Source organism: Vanellus vanellus (genome assembly GCF_965231255.1).
Source record: "Vanellus vanellus genome assembly, chromosome: 1".
Taxonomy (NCBI): Eukaryota; Metazoa; Chordata; class Aves; order Charadriiformes; family Charadriidae; genus Vanellus; species Vanellus vanellus.
In genome coordinates, this window is record NC_138905.1 from 133,012,112 (window position 1) to 133,034,730 (window position 22,619).

At 39.6% G+C, this 22,619-nt stretch overlaps 2 protein-coding genes across 2 annotated transcripts in view; both read left to right on the top strand.

Annotated features, from left to right (window-relative positions):
- The window catches only part of ACOT9 (acyl-CoA thioesterase 9), a 334,937-nt gene that overhangs the window by 208,956 nt on the left and 103,362 nt on the right, over positions 1 to 22,619 (top strand). The gene's annotated exons all lie outside the window — the stretch shown is intronic.
- KLHL15 (kelch like family member 15) lies at positions 2,444 to 22,293 on the top strand. Its single transcript, XM_082486975.1, has 3 exons — positions 2,444 to 2,476; positions 11,423 to 12,134; positions 20,798 to 22,293. Exons 2-3 carry the CDS (start codon positions 11,430 to 11,432, stop codon positions 21,905 to 21,907), a joined length of 1,815 nt encoding a protein of 604 aa, XP_082343101.1. The 5' UTR covers positions 2,444 to 2,476; positions 11,423 to 11,429; the 3' UTR covers positions 21,908 to 22,293.

Here is a 22,619-nt window from a genome sequence, read left to right on the forward strand (position 1 = left end):
AATAATGCATTGCAGTGTAAAATTATGGAAACAGTTTTTGTCACATTTGCAGCAGCCTTTAGAAAGGATTTAATCCTTGCCAAGAACTCTGTCGGGAATCTGGAAAAAAAAAACAACCAAACAACTGTTGCTTCTACTTTAACAATGAGATTATACATTTTACATATTCTGAGATAATCTTGTTACTTTGAATGTATTTGGGAATATTTGTGGTATGAATAAAAACTAGAAAAGTCTAAAGATGGCAAATGTCTAAAATAGGTAAAAACATTTCTAGGAGTCGTCAGGTGTATTATGCATATACATATAAATTAAATAATGTTTAAAATTACTCAAATGGTAAATAGTATATTACTGTAGCTCAAAAATGTATGTCAAGAATTTTATTCATTGCAATAGTCTCATTTAAACCAGTGGGAACTACTTGGTAACCATCTTCGTGCAGATGCCTAATCAGAGGCTTCAGCCCAAATCTCTATGTAAATTAATATTGACTAAGGTAATGTTGATACTGCTGGTCATTGTCGAGGGCCCAAATTTAAGTCTCACATTTTTATTTAGGAGATTAGAATTGAGGCTTTGTTAACATACTCTGATTTTTCAGTAGAGGCAAATTGTCCAAGGTGAAGGAGAAGGGGATGGGGTTTTCTTGTGCTTTTAATGTTGAGAATAAGCATTTCAACGCTGTTGGGCTTTTTTTTTTTTTTTGGCTAGGTTTTGAGACCTGAAGATCGTCTTATGCCTCAGCTTGCCACAAACTGCAAACAACAAAATGACAGTCAGGTAAAGCCAAAACAGTCCTGCTTAGCTTTTTCCACTCTTGCTGACCTATGAAGGTCAAAAGTCTGAAAAGGGCAGAAGGATGCATGAAGTTTTGTTTGTATCTCTTCTGTGTGTGAAAAACTTACTTTCCACTACAGTTTTTCTTTGCTGAAACGCAAGATGCGAGCGAGTATGTGCTTGGTGCAGCAGAAGACATATCCTATGAATAAGGGAGAGAACGTCTCTCTTTTGGGACTTTAGGCGGCAGGATCGGTAGCTGTCTTGGTGGAGTACATAAAGGTCGGTTGTTTCACTGTAAGCGCACAAGTAACAGTTGTTTAAGCAGTGGCTGGGGAGATGGGTCAAATGTACTGTGCGAGTAAGCAGATGAGGTGGAACAGTATGAAGTTTTCTGAGTAGGGAGAGGTAAGGCCGTTGGGATGAAGGAGCCGAATGGCAGCAGGTTGATTGTAGTGTGGAATAAGCAGGCGGTGAGGGAGCAGTAGGGGGGCAACCGAACAGAGCGGGAATAGCAGTGGGAAGTCTTTTTGTGGAGCAGCTCATGGAATAGCTGGTTCATTGTGTGAGGCTGTGAAAGGTGGGAAAGACATTCAGCTTGGGGGTGGCAGCTGTAGAGGAGGTATGCTCTTGTTGTATAAATCAAGAATGGCATGGGGGTGGTAACAAGGGACTGAAAATAGGCAGCAAAGGGGATGGGAATGGCAATAAACAGGGAGAGGATGGCAGCATGTGGCCTGCTATTTAAAGCAGTGAGTGACAGAGAAGGTGACAAGGAGGCACATAGCAGGTAGTGAATGGTTTGGGGGTGTCAGTGACAAACCCAAGGTCCATGTAGTTTAGTTCACCTCTTACAACGAAGTCGGAGTTTGCCAGGCAAAGGCAAGATAGAGAAAGCAAGGTGATGTTTGTGCTAAGGCAAAGCCCTGCTTGTCCCACGCTGGGCTGCCACCCACCCCACCCCCCCACCCCCCCCAGTTGCCTGCAGCTTCCTGCTGGAAGGCAGCTATGCTGAGCACCAGTGGCCGTGGCCCTGACCCACAGGGCTGTGGTGGCCCGGTTCCCACGCTGGCTGGCCGGTGGAGAAAGGAGCTGGGATCAGCCCGCAGCTGGCCAGGTGTCCGGGGAGGAGTTCAGCCAGCTCCTAGCAGGGGTTGCAGCTCAACGCCCCCCGCGGGGCGGCTGCCCGAGAAAACCGGGAGCTGCCGAAGCGCTGAGGAAGGGGGCCGTGGTTTGCAGCGGGACCGGGCCTGGCGGCTGAGGGGTGGAAGGGGACACACCCTGGAGCCACCAAAAGTGGAGCCAGATGCAGATGATGCTTGTTGGTGCCGCGTTCCCAAGCTCCAGCCATGCGCGGCCTCCGCTAGGCTCTGGTAAGGGGCTCCTCTCCCCGCGGCGTTCCCGCTCTCCCCGCGGCTGCCGGTGTGGGCCGGCGGGGCCGGGGCCGGCCCGGCGCCTGGCTGACACTGCATGGGGCAGGGAGGTGCCGGTGGGACAGGGCACGCCGCAGGTTTGGCTAGCGGAGCGGGGCCGGGCCGCCCCGAGGCGGTGGCGGTTTGTCGCCCCGGGCAGCACACACCCCACACCCCCCCGTCCCTCCGCTGAGGCCCGCAGGTGGCGGCGGAAGTGACGGCCGGCGCGGGGTGCCTGTCGCGGGGGAAGATGGCGTCTGCGGCCGTGCTAGGCAGCGCAGAAGGTAAACAAGTGTGAGCGGCGGGGGGCGGGCGGGAGCGGCAGGGACCCCGGGGGCGAGGCCAGGCCAGGCAGGGCCGGGAGCGGCGGTGCCCGGGCGGTGCGGTACGGCACGGCACGGGGCGGCGCGGCGGGGGGCGGCTCCCCACCTCCCCCTGACCACGGACCGCGGGGAGGAGGGAGCCCAGGATCCCCCCTTCCTCCTCCTCCTCCGCCTCCTCCTCCTCCCGGCTTTGCCTCAGCCATTGCCCCTCTCTTCAGCCCCCCGGCGCCTCCCTCCGCCGCCGCCCCCGGCTTTATGTTACACAGAGGCCCCCCTCTCCGCCGGTCCAGCGGGAGGAGCCGCGTCTTCAGCGCCGCCGCTGCCGAGAGGTAGGTGAAGCCGCCGCCGGAGTCCCCCAGGCCCTCCCGCCGCTGCCTGCCCGCCCTAGGGCAGCCCGGGCCCCTTCCTGGCCTTCAGGGGCACTCCTCCCCCGGCTCCGCCGGCGGGGGCAGGCTGTAACGGGATAGCAGTCATGGCCGGGCTGCGGCGTGCCGGGCGGGCGGGCGCCGTTAAAGATTTGCGCGTCCGCGGGGCGGGGGATCGCGGGGCGGCCGCGGCCCCGGGCCGGGCGACGCGTCTGCTGCGGCGGCACGTCTCTAACTCTGAGACCGCCTGCCCGGTTCGTTGGGGAGCTCGGCCTATGAGCTAAACGTGTCAAGCAGACAAGCTGAAGTAGGTCATCTGAGTTCCTACACTGAAAATGGCTATTTCGCGATCAGCGACGTTGGGGGAGAAAAAAGTATCTGTGAGCAGAACGAGTAGACTACTGCTCAGAAGTGGTACTGGAGCTTTGACCTAATTGGTCAACACTTAAATGCCACTTAAAAATTTAAGGGTTTTAAATTATTTTTTTTTATTTCCTCCTTTAGAAGAAGAATAGAGGAACTATAAAGCTGTTACTGGATAAAAGTGCAGAACTACTGAAGTCTGGCTTCCTGTTGACTTCTTTGTTGTGTATTCTCGTCCCTAAGATAACCCAGCTCTTTCACCGCCATTGCCCTAGTTCACACTCAGATCCCCTCAGTATACTGCCATGTACCCACATCCTTTCTGTCTTTTTCCTTCCAACACCTAGCCAACGTGTTTAATTTCTACCACGTGCCCTATAAACTTTCCCACTGTCACTCATCTCCTTTCACTTTCCTTAATTATACCCTATGGCTGGTTTGGATTTACACATGTGTTGATTTGCCTTTCAGCAAGCAAAGCAGAACAGATAACTGTTGAGCTCACACTGGAGATGCTGGGTCTTTTTCATTTATCTAGCTTGCCAATTTTGGGGGGAAACTTGTAGAAATTTAATACGTTTGAGGTTTCTGTCTTTCTGACAAATGAGATTGACGTTTAGCATTGAAGTCAGAAGCTCTGTGTCTTGAACAAAAGGCAAAATCTCAATCTCATTTTCTAAGATGACGTTAAAAGTATTAACTAAGCAAAAAATACACAGATAATAAAAAGGGGTAGTTCAATCATCTTAATTTAGATTATTTTTACTAATGTAGTTTAAGTGCTACTTGTAGCTCCTTACCTTTTTATTATGCTAAATGTTTATGTGCTAAAGTCCAAACACTTTGATATAAACAAGTAGGATTAGATTTTTGCTACTAAGAAATAGTTAATTTGCTACTTTTCTGTATAAAATACACTGTAACTTTCTTGATAAATGTCTTCACAATGAGAAAATCACTCTTTATTAATAATTTGTTCTTACATTTTAAAAAAGTAATCATTATAGAAGCCACAAGTGTATATAATAAAGAATGTTGGCGCTCAGGATAAAGCAATTCTGTCAGCTTTGAGAGCAGTGGCAAGTCTGTAGTTTTCAACACTGCCATCATCTAGCTCTTAGGTATTTAGTGATACAAGTTTTTCCAGTTAAAGACTTATTCTTATGGATATATTGAAAATATTTTATACTGGGCACCTGTTCTGCTATCCATAAATATAATTGGAAGAGCATTGACCTGGGGTTGCTCTGTGTTCAGGAACATGTTTTTCTACAGGTGTAGTGATGCAGCGATCTTTTAGCCAACTGGTTTAAACTGTCTTAATGTCTGGAGTGCAGTTACATCACCCACATAATGAACTAGTACGATAAGAAGCTAATGTGTATCTCATTGATACTAATTCAAGAGACGGAAGCTGAGTTTAGATTCAGTTAAGTGAAGTTAAACTGGTCAAGTAACTACAGCTGATGCATATGGCTGGTAGTCTTAAAATGTTTGTCAAGCATGTACTTTCATCAGAATCCTTTTGATAGTCATCCTAAAGCTTGATTTAAGGGCAGATCTGGGGAGCAAGTTTTATTCTCGGCTGGCTAGTGTTGTACAATGGGAAGTTTCTGACATATAATCAATTAATATTCATCTAAATTCAACATATGTGAAAAATATACTCTTCAACAATATTTTATAACAAAAGCGTTCTGATATTTTGTGTGTGCTTGTAACATTTGGATCATTTTGTGCAGAAAGACTGTATTTGGTTATAATACAAGCTTTTAGGAACAGAGAGTAATACGAGTTGAGAACCCTATCCATTATAAATAAATGCATATGAGAGCACCAACACATCTGCTTAAGTTAGAGGTTTCTCAAAACGAAAATGGAACTAAACACTCTCTCCTAGTATTGTATGAAGATAGCCAAAGACTACTCAGCAGAGTTCTATCATACTTAGAGTGACACACAACCATACTGAGTTGAGACACAATCCATGCTGAGTTTTAGTATGTTTGGTTATAACTGGATCTTATAATGCTGCTAGAATAACCATAATGACCTCAGAGACAACTGATATGTTATAAAAGCGCCACTGTTATGAACTGATGCAGATTGCTCAGAGATAGCAACATGGGTAGAGATTGTAAGAGGAGCTGTCATGGTCAGATGCATGCCCCTAAGAAATTCTTCATGCAGTGTGGACAGTTTTCAGGAGTACCCAAGTTTTAATTTCTAGAGTTCTGGCAGTCTGGTTCCTCTGACTGGCAGTGACCAGTAAGCTCCTAACTCCTCACCTCTAAAGTAATCCAGTGTTTTTGGAATTCTCAGCACAGATTGGGTGAAGTCTTTAGTGTGAACCTACCAATGTGTTTAAGATAAATTGTTTCCCCAATTTAGCATATTAATTATAAAGGATTTTAGGTAAAACACATACAAGCTTGATATGATTCTTTGTTTCCTACATTTGCAATTGCTGTAGCAATGGAATGTTTTGATATCCACTGCTTATTGATCTGTCTCACTTTTACATCATTCCTTCTGTTGCCGTTAGTGGGGAATTGTGATAAGAACTGGTGGTTCAGACAAAGTTTGATGGTTTTAGTGTCAAACCATGTAAACAAAGGTTTAATTTGGGGGATAAATTATTTACACTGTGTAAATGTATGTTTATACGCTCTTTGCATTCTCACTCATTGCAGTACACTGCATTCAAAGGCCCATATTTTAGTGATGAGTATGTGCAGTTGTGAATGTTTTGCTTGTATGTTCAAATGCCTGTGTATAGTATTTTCATATGTGTATGTAACATTTGACTATGGAGAAATGTCTTATTTGTACAGGAAGGTGTTTGTTTTAACAAAATTAGGGTCAAAGAGCTCTGCTTAAAGCAGACTTTGGTATGCACCTCAATAAAACGTAGGTAATGACTTCAAAATTTGCATTTAAATGCATGCGTTTGATGGATGAAAGGAATGGCATAGATGGAACAGATTATTGGATTTTAAGTTCTATTTTAGTACTTTGTAACCAAAGTATGGTTCTGTATGTCTGGTGAAATCTTTTCATGTAACTCTTGGATACAGTGTTTTATTATATGAAAAATTGTTCTTCATCAGTGTTCACATAGGTGTTTTCTCAGAATTTCTATGAAGTAGGTAGAATGAACAAGTACTTCAAAATCTGTAAACAAACGAACTTGCTAGTTCTGTATCAGCATCTCAAATGAGTTATTAAGGAACAGCAGTAAAGGAAAGCAGAAATTTGCCTTTCAGGTGGTGTGCTAGAGTTAGGATTGTCAATTTCTTTCCTAGAACAATACATTTCTATCCCTAGAAAGTGCATATAAGCTTACATATTACATAAACACACTTAAAGGGCACTTTTTCAGTAAGTACTGCTTTTAGATAGATTTTTTAAATCAAGCAGGACATGAGCCAAAAGTGAGTATTCCATAACTTCCTTTTTCAATAGCCTGTGCGTTTAGACTTCATTTCTTCTGCTTGTGACTAAGAGCCTCAGACTCCCTGAGGAAAGAAGGTTCTCCTTGTTTAGCAAGAAAAAGCAGTCTGGAACAGGGTTTTCAGACTTTTATTACAGCTACGGAATAAAGATGAGAAATCAGTGTTCCAAGTAAGTGCTTTTACAGTCATGGCAGAGTAGACTCTGTAATGCATTATGTGCGAAAAGAGGAGGAAATGTCAGGGAAAGCTAATAAGGTTAAGCGTATTTCTTTTTTGGCTTTTCAGCAGAGAATCTTACTTCCTGTGCTGCATTATACTGATCAGCTCTTGTATGCGCAGAACAATGCAGAATGTCAACTTAGATATTTTTTTTCCCCTTTTATTGTTTATACGTTGGAATTTTTTGTTCCAGTTTTCTTATATACCACTGCAGGCTACATGTCTTCCTTAGGATTAAGTGTGCTATTGTGATTTGCATGGATGAAGAAGATCTAACTCTAAATTTTGCATTCTTATTGAAAATATGAAAAAAAAATCATTACGTATTGTCCTCTGGGAAATAAGCTGCAGCATTCGAATAGTGCATAGAATTACATCTAAGATTGCAAGTCTGTGTGTGGGAGGAATGGCATAACTGCTTTAGAAAAATGACTTCATTTGAGAGTATTTTGTATTGCTTTTTTAATATTTGAACTACCACATTGCTATTTGCTTTTGATGAAGGATGCTAGCTATAGAAATTAAGATTTTTACCAGTTGATCATAATAAGCATTTAACTATCTCGTTTCCTAGTCTCTGTGCAATTTTAACCCCCTCGTGTACTTGCACTGGCCAATACATTTTTGTGTTGTAAAGAAAAATATATCTGCTAATATTGTGTATGGCTTTATGCCAAAAAAGGGTATTTACTGCTTTTATTTAATGCAAGTGGTCTTTTGCTTTTCACTCGTAGAATTCTGAAGCTGCTTTAGGTGGTGTTACGGAGAAGTCTTACTGGTTTTGTCTCTACGTAAATAATCCATTAAATGCTGTCTGATGTTTGAGAAGAAGAATATTTTGAGATTGAAAACTGTACATTTACTAAAAATAATATAAGCAGGGATGTGAAAAGAAGGATTAAATGACTCACACCCCCACATTTTTAAAACATTCTGAAATAATAATTTCAGAGTGTTGACCACTTTGTTACCATTGTAGAGTTTTGTGGCTGACTTCTGCTTTTGATATATTTTTACAGAATAGCCAGTTTTAGGGAGATGTGAAAATTAGAACCTTAAAAGGTACCTAAATGCAGGGGGGTTTAAAATGTATTTTGGTCATTTCTAACACCTTGTTTTTTGATAGATTTAAAATTTGCAGGGTAGTAGCTTATAACTGGTTTTCTTTTTTTTTTTTTTTGTATTTGTGTGTCTTATTCCTTTTAATTCTGTTTAAATAGTGTGGTCATAAAAAAACCCAAATCAGTGCAGTCTCTGTGGAAAAGCAACATGGTCACAGAATTACAGACTGGTTGAGGTTGGAAGGGACCTCTGGAGGTCACCTGGTCCACCCCCCCTTTCTCAGCAGGACCATGTACAGCTGGTTGCCCAGGATGCTGGTTTCTCGTTTTTGTGTGTTATTTATTTGTTTTGATCCTGAAAAGGAACACTGGAGGTGCTCCTCTAGATTTGATGCATTTGCCCTTTACCACTTGTCTCTGCTTGTCCTCAGTTGCCAGCTTTTCCTTTTTGCTTCTTTGAAAGAGGCCTTCTAAAGCCATCCTATGTAGAAGTTAATTTCTCTCCTTTTATTTGCGGAGTGCCTGTAATGTAATCATCTTTCTCATGTTAAGGGGAAAGACCCTAGTATGTGTTTTGAGCTTACTGGTATGGTTCTTCTATGTTGTTCAAGTACGCAGTAATGTATGTACTGTTTTGAAGAAATCCCTTCTGGGAGATTGCTGCCTGCATGAGCCTGTGTGATAGGAAATCTCATTATTTTCAGATTAATATATATTGCTTCACTTCTGACTTAATTTTTTTTTTTCTCCAAATATGTGTTATTCTGTTCACACCTTACATTTGTAAATTCCAACTGCCCTGTCCTGTCTTTTCCATTGATCTTGGAATTGAAGCTGAGCCATGTGTCTTAGTTGGTCTCCTAAAGATATGCAACTTACACAGTTGTACTGTTCGAGAATACTGGTAACCTTTGAACCTCTTTGCCCATTTCAAACAGAATTGAGACATAGTTGTTTCAAGTTGTTGTATTATTTATGAAAATGGGTGGCCTATTTAAAGGCAAGTGACCATTAAATCTCTTAAACAGGAAAGGCTGAAGTATGAGCTCAACTATTACTAAACATCAGAGAACTGTGGGTGGGGGAGGGAGGCTTTACAAGTGCTCTAGTGAAAGAAAAAAGCTAATACTAGTGTTTACCTTGTATTTGATATCAGAAATCCAATAAGAAAGCAAAATCCTGAAAAGTGAGGATTTAAGCTGCTTCTTCAGCTTGTTGCTTCTTTTTCAGGTGCTGAGAGTTAGTCAAGTAATTCTTTCCTTGCCTGTTTTTATGCAAGAATTGGCAACAGCTAAGAAAAATATTTGATGGTAATTTTTCTTTCTGGTAGGCATGTGCTGCGTCCAGGAATAAGGTACTAGCAATATGAAGTTCCAGAGCAGTTTGCATTTTCTCTCCAGCGACATTGAGGGGAGTGTGCTCTCGTGGATACTGGCAAGAAAGTGATTGTCAGCTTTGTTCTCTTGCTGCTGCTCTTACTTTCAGGAATTTGAATTTTGTCATAAAACCTTAATTTTCATGAACGCTCCCGGCATTAACTCTACTGTGCACAGAACCTGTCAGCAGGCTTCAACAGTGTGGGAGCAGTGCTAATTCCATGAGGTGTGACTACAAACACCCACTCACCATTTTAGTTTTGCATAGACAAAGAGTATCTCCAGTTTTGTTTTCCGGGATGTGTGCTGATGAATTAAGGAGAGGAGATTATTGTCTGTTTATGAAGTCTAATAAAATATGTTGTAGGTAAAATGGCAGCAGTCAGGATGTGGTGCTTGAGGAAGTGGGAGTAGCATGATAACTGCTCTTGGAAGTTGTGAAACTTGGGCCAACCAGAGTCACTTCTGAGTCCATATACTGCTGTGAAGTTCTATAACCTTGACAACTAGCAGTTTTTTAAATGTGTTGATGTTGGTGTTATTTAGCTTTTCATGTAGGTTACCAGTACCAAAACATTATTAACTTTAATTGTTATAGGAAATTCAGGGTGAAACACAAATAACTGAGTGAATGTTGCAGTGTAATTTAAGGTGGGATAAAGTGAAACAAAAGTGGTTGAACCAATTCTAGTAGCCGATTGATGCCAAAACTGAAAGATGTTACTCCTCTTCCTTGTTCCTGCTTATGTGTGATGTCCTGCCCTCTACATCAGGTTGGTTCTTGTGCCATAACCCCTGCTGTGTCAAGTCAGAAGTCAGCCCACTGATAAGCAGAAAGCTCTCTGGTTTTGAGGTTTTGTGTGTGCTGGGGGGTGGTGTTTGTGTCATGTGTCATTGTGTGTGTCCTGTTCCCCTGCCTTGGTTTAGACTTCTATCAGGTTTATGAGCTGAATTGGCTTTCTAGAGCAGTCCAGTGAGCCCCAGAAATGGGTCAAAGTAGGCAGCAGGAGCCCAGACCCCAAAATGGCAGAGAGGGAGAATGGAGTGTGCTGTTGCCCTTTGACTAGTGATAAATTGTTAGATTGATTCAAGCTGCCTCGTGCAACTTCACTCTACCTAAACCCAAGGAAGTTGAGCAAGACTGTGAGAACTTTCTGGATTTTGAACAGTTTTTGATATAGTTTTTATTGAGTATTTATCTTCCTTAACTTTAACAAGGTAGGATCCTATTAGTCTTTAATTTCTTTTTGGCTTATTTACAGTTTGACTATAGCTTGCATGTAAGTAACACTATACATCTGCAAATGTTCAAATGCTTAATAAGCAATTAAGCTTCACTAAACCCAGTATACAGAATATTATTTATTGTGACCTAATCTTGTCAATATGTATTGCCTTAGTATATTGCATTTTATAAATCTCATCACCTGATTGATACCTACAGTAAGAAGGGGGGAAAAGGGACTATGTTGTTACAGGAAAAGTGAGACACGCAAACCTAAATAGTATCTCTGAAAATGTTCAGTTTTCTAGAAATAACTTTTGGGTGAATTGACGTATATTTTTAAAGAGACAACATTTTTTTACTTTTTACCTTGTACAAATCTACTGGAGCTTGTTTCTGAAGTTAATAAAGTTCAGCTTCCTTTCTGAAACCTTTTATATCAGAGAGTGGGTGTTTTATTGCTCCCTGAGATAAAATCTTCAGAAAGATTGAGAGGGCATAGGAAGACAACCATGGCAACCTTTTTAGCATTGCATATTCATTATCTGACCACTAAGTAGCTTGGAGTGAGGAATCACTTTGGTGGTATTGCATGGTTATTCTGGTTCATTACCCTTTCTTTAAAATGAGACTATTTTGGCAGGAGAAATATTTAAAGTCTGTGTTTTACATTGTTTCTTAAGTTGGTTTTTCAGCTGAAAACAAAAAGGATGGTGAAGACTTTTAAGTATCGATAAAAGCAATCTCAGTTAGGATTTATCTGGTCAGGAAAGGCTTGTGATATGTTATTAGAAATAACAATTTATTTTTATTTTTATTTATTTATTTTTTCTTCCCCCCCAGGTGATTCATGGCAGGGGACGTGGAAGGGTTTAGCTCCTCCATCCATGACACCAGTGTCTCTGCTGGATTCAGAGCACTGTATGAGGAGGGATTGCTTCTTGATGTCACACTTGTCATTGAAGACCACCAATTTCAGGCCCATAAAGCACTGCTTGCCACCCAGAGTGATTACTTCAGGATTATGTTCACAGCTGATATGCGAGAACGAGATCAGGACAAAATCCATTTGAAAGGTCTGACAGCTACAGGCTTCAGTCATGTCCTCCAATTCATGTACTATGGAACTATTGAACTGAGTATGAACACTGTTCATGAAATTCTTCAGGCTGCCATGTATGTCCAGCTTATAGAGGTGGTAAAATTTTGCTGCTCTTTTCTCTTAGCTAAAATCTGCTTAGAAAACTGTGCAGAAATTATGAGACTTCTGGATGATTTTGGTGTAAACATCGAAGGAGTCAGGGAAAAATTGGACTCCTTTCTCCTAGAGAATTTTGTGCCACTCATGTCCAGACCTGACTTCCTTTCATATTTGAGCTTTGAGAAGCTCATGTCTTACTTGGATAATGATCATCTGAGCAGGTTTCCAGAGATAGAGTTGTATGAAGCTGTTCAGGCCTGGCTGCGCCATGATAGAAGACGCTGGAGGCATACGGACACCATCATTCAGAATATCAGGTTTTGTTTGATGACACCATCCAGTGTTTTTGAGAAGGTTGGTGCATTTGAAAACCAATAGACAGGATTCATCACTTAGCTAGGGCAGCATGTCATTAAATAGGTAAGATTCCCAAACCTATTAGGAGGAACAAAAAGATACCATTTATGTTTTTTAATAAACCCGTAGAAGACAAACATCTAAAAGTATTGTCATCTGATTATTAGACAATAGTATGTACAGTGGCTGGAGAACAGGTAGGTTTACAATACATGTTTTTAAGTGACTTAATATTGAAAGGACATTTTAAAATAAGGTCACTTGTATCAAGCTTTATTTCAGTCGTTCTTACTGTTTTCCACACGTTGCTTTTTACTTTCCAGAGATTTTAGAGGTGCATACAGTATGTAGGGCATATGTCATGATAATTGTTATCAATATAATCAAAACATAGTGACTGTAGATTTTGTGTGTTTTAAGTACATATTTTTTTATTTACAAATGAAAACTAGCACCTGCTGTTAAATCTGCAGGGTGTTTTTGTTGTTGTATCTTCAGTGCTCTTGCTGTTACACAGCAGTTGGAAGTAAGCCCTGACCCTGCAGTTACACATACATTTGATTCTAGACAAGGCACATAATATTATCAAAAGCTCTTGACGGTGTGAAATGTAATGATTTACTCTAAATGTCAGAGGAATCTTTGTAACAGGTGATCTAAAATTCAACTGATCATTGTATGTATTAAGAGGTTCAAAGAAAACTTGCTTTTTCTACTGTTCTGCTGAAGAATAGGCAAAAAATGTTGTTTTCTAGTTCCTGAGAACTTCTGAGTATTTGTCAACAGTAGAGAATGACAAAACTTTGTAAGCAGTGCTCTCAGGCTAGTAAGTGTAAGGGTACTTAGGTTAGGAATTACTTAAACTCTGCTGTTTTAACAATGTTAATTTTGTGTGATAAGATACAGCTTTAACTTGTGTATTTTTCACCTGTCAGTGAATTAGTAGGATTTAAGACCCTGTGTTTTTGTTGGGCTTCTTACAAATTAATTTCCTGTATATTTTTACTTTAATATCTAGTGAATATACAGGTAAAGTTGTATTGTTCTGGGTGGTTTTAAGGGCTACTGGATCATTTAAGCAGTAATGCTTACACTTACTTGTATTTTAAATTATAAAAGCTATTAATTACATCAGAGACTAGTGATTTTTTTATATTTTGCATTTTTTTTGTGTGTGTGAATTGAGTAGAGGATGTAATAATATATAAAATAATTTATGGTCCTGTATTAGCCTATAGACATAAACAAAATAAATACATAGACATATTTTAGAACAGTAATGTAATGTTTATATTGGGTTAAAATATTTCCAGCTAGTAAGAGCTGAACTCTGCAAGATACTGTGTAGTGCCTTGTTTTTAATAACGCTTTTGCCTTATTGTTACACCATTTAGTCCCTGCAGTAGGAAAACTGATAGGATCGAGAGTATTTTTAAGGTCAATTTAATAGGGTAAGACTCATCTGAAAGACTCTGCTACAACTCTGAGTTTTTGGGATAGAAGTTCAAGCAACAAGCTGTCTTCAGTTAAATTCCTGTAAGTGAAAAGTATATGTTGGTCTTCAGCATCATATTTAGGTATAACTTCTGGAGCTGGTTTTGGTATCAGTGGTATAAGTCCTGCATATAGTGCTTCTCATGTAGACAGCTACCAAATGGCCAGATAGGTGTAACTTACAGAGAGAAGTCACTTTCAGCATCCCAGTTTATATACCCACGTGTAAAAGCTTTATCTGTGAATAATCTTTCCATTAATTGTATGTGGGAGCAGAGAGAAACCAATGCAGATTCTGGAGTGGGACAACTCAGCAGAGGGAAGCACAGCTAAATAAGTGTTATTTGTTGCTGCAGCTAGGAATGTATTTGTGTTTTGCCCTGGCTAGAGAGCATTGAGTAATCCAGCATGACAGGTGTCAAAGGACAACTCCAGCTGGAGCTAACATAAAAATACAGACACTTTTTTTTTTTTTTTAAATAAAGGAGCATGTCTGTTAACTGTTCTAGGAGTAACCTGAGGAGAACTCTCCTCATTGTGTAGAAGGGGGAAAATGGAAAATATTGGTAAAACTGCCCTTTTTTTTTTTTTTTTTTTTTTTTTTTTTTTTTTGAGATTCACAAAGAGAATTCACCCTTTTCCTGAAGCCAGCACATACTAAACACCTGCATGAATGTAGCAAATAAAATCTGAGGTTGACTCTTACAGTTCAGTGAGCTCTGTGTTCACTATACACTGGCTGGCTTGTCATATGTACTCTTATGTAATCTTGCTAATACACATTTCTAAGATGACTGTCATTGTAGTATATAAATAACTTATATAACTTAACTTTGCAAGTCACAGTAAGGATACTTTTGGCCTCTTAAGCCATTCTATTTCTTACATTGTTTTTTTAAGAGATTTACATTCTGAGTAGGATGGCTTGTCCTTTTAAAAAGGAATTGATGAGTGACTCCAGATTTATACCTTGAGGCTGATGTGCATTTGGAGTGAAGGTGCACTCTGTTTGTGTAGTCTAAGCTGTTCTGGAAGAACTGCTTCTGAAGTACAAATAGATACACCTTTTGTTCCTCAGCCCTTAAAATAGATGTAGATGTATCAGGGAAAATGGAAAGATAAATGAAGGAAGGATTTGGGGTATAGTTAGAAAATAAAGGCAAAGTGTATGCAGAGAAGCACAACTTCCATTATCCGTATTACACTTTTTTTTTTATTTGAAACATATCCATGACTTTCTAAGTCTTGATGAAGGTTGGAGATAAAAGTTAGAGGGCATTTCTCCTAGATCATGGAGTTCATCTCTGTGTTATTAGAGGCAACCATGTCATGATTTCCTTCATATACTGTTTAAGCTCCATTTACTTTCTGTGTACTACTCAGATTGAAACGTTGTTTCAAAACCTCTGTCCTTAAAATTGAAAGGTTTTTCTTGATGTCCAGCCTGTAGGGTTTGTTATGACTAGCCAAGCTGATTTATAAATTCCCAGCTTAAATCAGAAACTTACTATCACTAGGTGAATCAGCTTCTGCTTTAAAGGTGGAATGATTAGCACATTGAGTATGTGCTTTCCTCTGCCTAGAAAATAGTAACTTTTGAGAAGATGTCATTGTAATTTTATGTCATCGTGACTTTACCTTTGATAAATATGTTGAATTTCTCTCTTTTTTTTTTCTTATTTACCTCTATGTCTAGTAATTCATATGTATCTACTTCTAGAACTTCGCATGCTGAAGCTTTTAAGAAGTGTCTAGTGGATGAGGTTAGTGGGCCCCTCTTATCTTAAATAGGTGCTGCGCTTGATATTTTTATGTCTAAAGGTTATTGCTGAATGGATAGATTTGCTAGCAGTATTATGTGCTGAGCATCTCGATTCTGGCATATAGATTGTTGGCTCCACTTTGATTTGTTAGATTTGAGTTAGATTCCAGCTTGATTGTGATAATTTCTCTTGCTAGTTTATGAAAAATAACAGCAAAATACTCAATTTGAGGGCATTGTCCTTGCTGCCCAGAGGCTATGTCATCTTGTCTTTCTTTGGTTAGGCTGATAAACAGTAAGTGATTTGTAGCACTTGCAGAATAGTCCTTTAAAGCCTGATACTGGTACTGACCAGTTTTCATAGAATCATAGAATTGTCTAGGTTGGAAGAGACCCTTGGGATCATCGAGTCCAACCATCTACCCTACTCTACAAAGTCCCCCAACACCACATCTAAATGTCTCTTAAACACATCCAGGGATGGTGACTCGACCATCTCCCTGGGCAGTCTATTCCAATGCCCGACCACTCTTTCTGTGAAAAATTCTTTCCTAATGTTCAGTCTAAATCTACCCTGTTGAAGCTTGAAGCCATTCCCTCTTGTTCTGTCATTAATTACCTGTGAGAAGAGACCAGCACCAACCTCTCTACAGTGTCCTTTCAAATAGTTGTAGAGGGTGATGAGGTCTCCTCTCAGCCTCCTCCTCCTCAAACTAAACAGTCCCAGCTCCTTCAACTGCTCTTCATATGATTTGTTTGCTAGGCCCTTCACCAGCTTCGTTGCCCTCCTCTGCACTCGCTCCAGCACCTCGACATCTCTCTTGTGTTGAGGTGCCCAAAACTGGACACAATACTCGAGGTGTGGCCTCACCAGTGCTGAGTACAGGGGCACAATCACCTCCCTATTTCTGCTGGCCACACTATTTCTAATACAAGCCAGGATGCCGTTGGCTTTCTTGGCCACCTGGGCACGCTGCCGGCTCATATTCAGCCGCTTGTCAATTAGAACCCCCAGGTCTCCTTCTGCCAGACAGCTTTCCAGCCACACTTCCCCAAGCCTGTAGCGCTGCATGGGGTTTCATAGTGGCCATGGGATGTAACTAAGTAACAACTCATGCCAGAAGAAGAGGAAGTTAAGTACAGCAACTTCTCCAATGCTATGTATACTACAGTTTGGTTACAAAGTAATTTTGGTTCCTGCTGTTCTAGAGACATATTTGTGGCTTTTTCTGCTTGACTGAATTTTGATTTGGAGTAAGTGTGTTAACATTTTGATAATGTTTGTTGACAGGTTTTAGATGAACGGATGATGAACATAACATGGGATACATCTGGTCTTTTGGGGGGATCACTTTTCAAATTAAAGACTAATGGCTTACATTTTTGGCTTTACTTTTTCATAGAATATAGATGGAAAATTCTGAAACTTGCATAGCTATTGCAGCTAGAAAGCATGCATTGCAATAGAGCAGAAGAATAGGCAATGATTAATAACTGCATTAATTTGGAAAGCCAGCAGTTTTTACTACGTGTTTTAACTGATTCAAAATGAAGAAGACAAAATGCATTCATGCTCCAATTTACTATGGCTGGAGGGATGGTGGTGATTTTTGTGAAGTTTTGATGCTTTTGGTATCGATTACCTAAGGGGTGAGTAGAGAGGAGGATGTTTTTAATTATTTTCTTCTTTTTTTTTTAATGGAATGACATATTTGATTTTATTTATGTTGTTCCCTGTCTGTGTAGCTAAAAGTCCGACTGTGAACAACTGTAATTGGTAGATGATGCAATAAGATAGTTCTCATGAGAGTTCTTCAGGGAGCTCTTACATTAGCACTATCTCCCAGCAGAACCTTTGTAAGAAGGTTTTGTCCAGAAAACCGAAGAGAAAGAATTGGAAAAATGTAAAACATCACAGGAGCAAAGCTTTAGCATCTGGATTAAATTCCTTTTTTACAATAAGACTGGGGTTGGTAAGGAAGTCCGACTTAAATTTTCTTTGAGACCCTTCTCTTTAAACTTTGAAAATGATATGAAGCATTTGTATTTTTTTATCAATTCAGAGTTGATGATGTACTCTTAAAAATGCACATTTGTTTTACATAAAGGTTCATTACAGTTAGTGTACATTTCCATCTGGTTTGGATGTTACAGTTGTGTTTTGATACTTAAACACCTGAATGTTAATGCTTCTGTATTTTGATTATACACACAAGTAATTAGAAGTATTGTGAAATTATTCAAGTAGGTAGGTTTGGAGGGTTTTCATTACTATGGGCTGAATAGGACTTGCAAATAATTCTGGAAGATTTCATGCAGATAGCATGAATGTGAAAGTGGGCAAACTGACCTACATTTGCTTTGTCTTCATTTACATCAAGCAAGAGTGAGCAGTCTGTACTTATTTTCATATAGGCATAGCCTAACATTCATCTTAGACCATCATTTGAGCCTCAGGAGAGGTACTGCTCCTGTATGGCAGAGGTTGTGCTGGTGAAAGGTGGAAGGCTAGAAACACCGATACTTTTCCTCAACAGCAAAGTCTAGGAAGCCTCCAACTACCTCTTCTTACCAGAATTTAGATCGTCTATCACTCTGTTTTGTGGGTTGTTTTTGTTTTGGGTTTTTTTTTTTTTCTGAATATTGTAAGAAATCCTAGTGCTTATGTATTTTTATTTTCATCTCCTTAAGATTGTGCTTGTAGATAGCTTCCCCACGAGCTTCAGTCTGAGAGAGTTGTTTATAACTGGTAGTTGCATTTGCTTCTTGATATCTTTCTGGTTTAAGGTAAGAGATTGAGGCTTTGCTTTGATGTTAGTTCCTTTGTCAAGATCCGTAGTAGTAAAATACTGGTAAGTTGATTCCCTGGTCTTGAGATTCTGTCTCTGGAATTTGAGATATTCCTTGTTTCCTTGATTTGAGATATTCCTTCATTCCTTTTGAGATTCCTTCTTCCCTGCTCTCATCGGGTGTGATTTAGGCTATGTGAAGGAGTAGAGTGGTGAGGATGTATGAGGCTTATTTTAATTCTACTTTCTGGCTGGCATTTCAATTTCTAGACCTAAAGACAGAGTTGTAAATGTTGAAGGGGAAAGAAAAAATGTTTTCCATCTCTGCCAGGCTTTGCTGGCATGCTTCACATTGTAAGCGTGTTGTTCCTGTTGTCTCCCATAATCATCCAAGAGAACTTAAAGTGCATATAAGTGGAACAAAAATTGTTTATATTTTTGTTTATTTTCAAAAATGATAGCTCCAGTTTGGGAATACGTGAAATAGTCATGCTGGTTTAGAATTTGAAAGTTACTTTTAAGGATAAAGTAACCCATCTGCGATTCTTGGTTATTTGAACTTCCTGTTTCATTTTTTGTAACCTTTAAGGCTTTCTATTTTTTACCATTTTTCTGTGCTGTGGTTCTCCCCTGCCCCCCAGCATATTTTCTGGAATTTATGTTCAATCTTTTCAGTCACACAAGGTATATGGTTTATTCTAACAAATTCCATATGAGCAGATCTCCTGTGTTTGTATGATATATTCTTTACTTGCAATAAGAAAATAGATCTGTTATTCCCCAGAAGAGTTGGGCTTACTGTGGGTGTTTTGTAAGCATTATACCTAAGTAAACTTTTTTGCTCCATCATCACCCCTGTAAAAACAGTAGAAAGAAGTTGGGTATTGCCTCAAGAATAATATATGCAATCTGCATGTGACCATCCTCTTTTTCCAAGCAAAGATAAGTTAAACTTGTCAAAATAAAGTGGGGGAAAGAAAAAGTGTGAATAAAAACATCAGATCATTATAACTCTTGAGCTATACAGTGCTTTACAATGGTAAGCTAGTATTCAGTTTTTTAAAAAAAATCTAGTGTGTAAAACAATCGCAAAATCTGTGCAAATCATGTCCAATAGTAACAGTCCAAAAGATCTTTAAAAATGTTTATCTGACAGCAGAATGTCTTAATTACTATATAAGGAAGAGAAATGATTAACAGAAAGCTAACAAAATTTGAATAGTAGATTTATGGAAGAAGCAACTACTTTATTCACAAGGAATAAAGAACATTCATTTCTAAATTGCTTTTCATATACATGAAAACTCACACCACTTCCCCCTAGGTAAGTGTATATAGAAGAAGGTAGGAGAACAGATATTGAAAAACAGTAGCTTTTGATTTTATCATTGAAAAATAGTAGCTTTTGATTTTATCTTGTGGTCACTTTGAAATTTCACAGTGGCCTGACGTTTTTTCAGAGCTGTTGGGAACCAAAGGCATTTGGAGTGTTTGAAAGCAATCCAGTTTTATGTGAAAGAAATTAGGATTTAGGATCAAATGTGATAGAGGATTTGTGGATTTGGCAATATCTAGTGGTTTTTTATTTGTTTTTGAAGTGTAATTCAGAATGCTGTGTTAGGCCAGACTGTCCAGGAAGAGTGAAGCCTCTTTGAAGAGAATCACATGGTGACCTGAGGGATGCCTGGAGCTAGATTAATTAAAATGTTCAAGACAGGGATGTGTTTTGTAATTGTGTTGGGAACTTAAATTGTCTTAAAGAGTAGGAAGGGTCTTGGAAAAGTAAATTCTTGGAATCTTCCCCGCCCTCCCCAACTCCAGTAAAACTGAGCAGGGATAGCTCTTTTCAAATTGAGATAGCACTGAGAAAGAACACTTCAGTACTATGTGGTAATTCAAAGATTATAACTTTCATCTGGGAAGTGGAAGTTCAAACCCAAAACTCCACAATTTACCAAATAAATGCACAACCAAAGTATTATAGGTTGAGATGTTTTCCTCTTGTGTTAAAGGCATTTGTTAACATGTGGAGACTCACAGAGGAAACCTTAAGGTAACCACCATGATGAATGGTCAGTGCGATCACATGCTCTGAAGGAAGGGGTTTGGGTACCTTCCCTTCCCACCCCACCCCAATTAAATAGCCCTGTGAGCAGAGCTTAGTGTTTTGGAATACCTGCTTGGGCTTGGTTGTGAGAATTCAGCATAAATTGGTAAACACAGAATGGGCGTGTAGAATGTTTCCAAAACCAGGAATATGGTGCATTTTTAATTTAGGTGCTTCATGGATTAAGTAGAAGATAAACAGAAGCTTTTTGGGGGAGAAGGAATAATGGTTTTTAGACTTGGGGATTTCAGTTGTGCCTAATTCTAGCTTACATTCTGCATGTGAGTATTCTGCTAAAAAATGTTAGTCACTGCTGTTAATCACTAAATTGCCTTCTGGATTTTGGATAACAATACATCAGCTTAACCCTCCATGCGCAAATGCAATTGCTTTCAAGATTGCCTCAAAGAAACTAAGTAAAATAATCTTCTAGTGACACATAGTCATTTAGGTTTTCTGGATTGTTTCTCTTGGACAGAATTTTAATATCTTTTAAATGTATTCATAGGTAAAAACATCAGAATTTTATCGATACTCACGGCAGCTGCGACATGAGGTTGACCAAGCCATGAATTACTTTCATAGCGTTCACCAACAGCCTTTGATGGAAATGAAATCGAACAAAATTCGTTCTGCCAAACCCCAGACTGCAGTATTTAGAGGAATGATAGGACACAGTATGGTAAACAGTAAAATTCTTCTCTTGCACAAACCAAGGGTCTGGTGGGAACTAGAGGGTCCTCAAGTACCTTTACGACCAGACTGCCTTGCCATTGTGAATAACTTTGTGTTCCTATTAGGTGGGGAAGAACTGGGGCCAGATGGTGAGTTTCATGCTTCGTCCAAAGTGTTTAGATATGACCCAAGACAGAATACTTGGTTACGAATGGCAGACATGTCTGTTCCACGTTCTGAGTTTGCTGTTGGAGTTATTGGGAGGTATGTTTATGCAGTAGCTGGGAGAACCAGGGATGAAACGTTTTACTCAACTGAACGATATGATATTACTGAAGATAAATGGGAATTTGTGGATCCCTATCCAGTCAATAAATATGGACATGAAGGGACCGTGCTCGGTAACAAGTTGTATATCACTGGTGGAATTACATCGTCTTCAACTTCTAAGCAAGTATGTGTGTTTGATCCCAGTAAAGAAGGGACAGTAGAGCAGCGAACAAGGAGAACTCAAGTGGTCACTAACTGTTGGGAGAACAAATGCAAAATGAATTACGCAAGATGCTTTCACAAAATGATTTCTTATAATGGTAAGCTTTATGTCTTTGGTGGTGTCTGTGTGATCCTAAGGGCCTCCTTTGAATCTCAAGGATGTCCTTCTACAGAGGTTTATGACCCAGATACTGATCAATGGACTATATTGGCTTCTATGCCAATTGGTAGGAGTGGTCATGGTGTAGCTGTTCTGGACAAACAGATAATGGTTCTTGGAGGCCTTTGTTACAATGGTCATTACAGTGATTCGATTCTCACCTTTGATCCAGAGGAAAACAAATGGAAAGAAGATGAATATCCAAGGATGCCATGCAAGCTGGATGGCTTACAAGTCTGCAGCTTGCACTTCCCTGAATATGTTCTGGAGCATGTTAGACGTTGCAGCTAAAACAGAATGAACAACTCAATGACAAAAAGCTATACCTAATTTGTCAAAAAATACAACCCATTTGAATTCCTTTAGAGACATTACCTTGTATATAAGAAAAACTGCTAAATGCTTGAGAGAAACAGGATGTACAGGGAGACTACTTACCAAGTTTATTAGAGAAGCCAATAGTTGGTCTGATATTGTAAAAGCTTTGTTTGTTGGTTTGTTGTTTGTTTTTTTTTTTTTAACAAATATAACTGTAAGTAGGGGAAAGAAAAATATATTTTTTGAGTGTAGTTATTTTTTTGGTAACATTTTATGTCCATTATCCTCATTATACTTTCTTCTCTTTTTTCTTTTTTTTTTTTTTTTTTTTTTTTGTAATGGCCATTATACCACTGTACTTCTGAAATCAGTTGAGTTTAACAAAATACTTTTGGAAAGGAGGATGACTTTATTCTTATTTTTTATTGAGCATCAAAATAAAGGTCATCTGTACTAGGGTACAACCAGGTTTAAAAGAACAAAACTAAACCATTTCTGTATCTTATATTATCTTTTGGATGCTTTTTCCATTAATTGCAAAGTATTCTTAAATCTGCTAGGTGTTTTTGTTTTCTGTTATATGCGTTGAAGAATAATCTTAACCCCTTTGCATGACATTTTTCCTGGTTTTGTATAGTAGTACCAGAAGTCTGCCAAACTGCAAATTACACATTTTCTACTAAAT

What these genes read in the sequence shown, in the direction of transcription:
- KLHL15 (XM_082486975.1), top strand. Translation starts at nt 11,430, where the DNA reads ATGGCAGGGGACGTGGAAGGGTTTAGCTCCTCCATCCATGACACCAGT. An exon ending in CATCCAGTGTTTTTGAGAAG is followed by an intron (nt 12,135 to 20,797) that starts GTTGGTGCATTT and finishes ATGTATTCATAG; the next exon opens with GTAAAAACATCAGAATTTTA.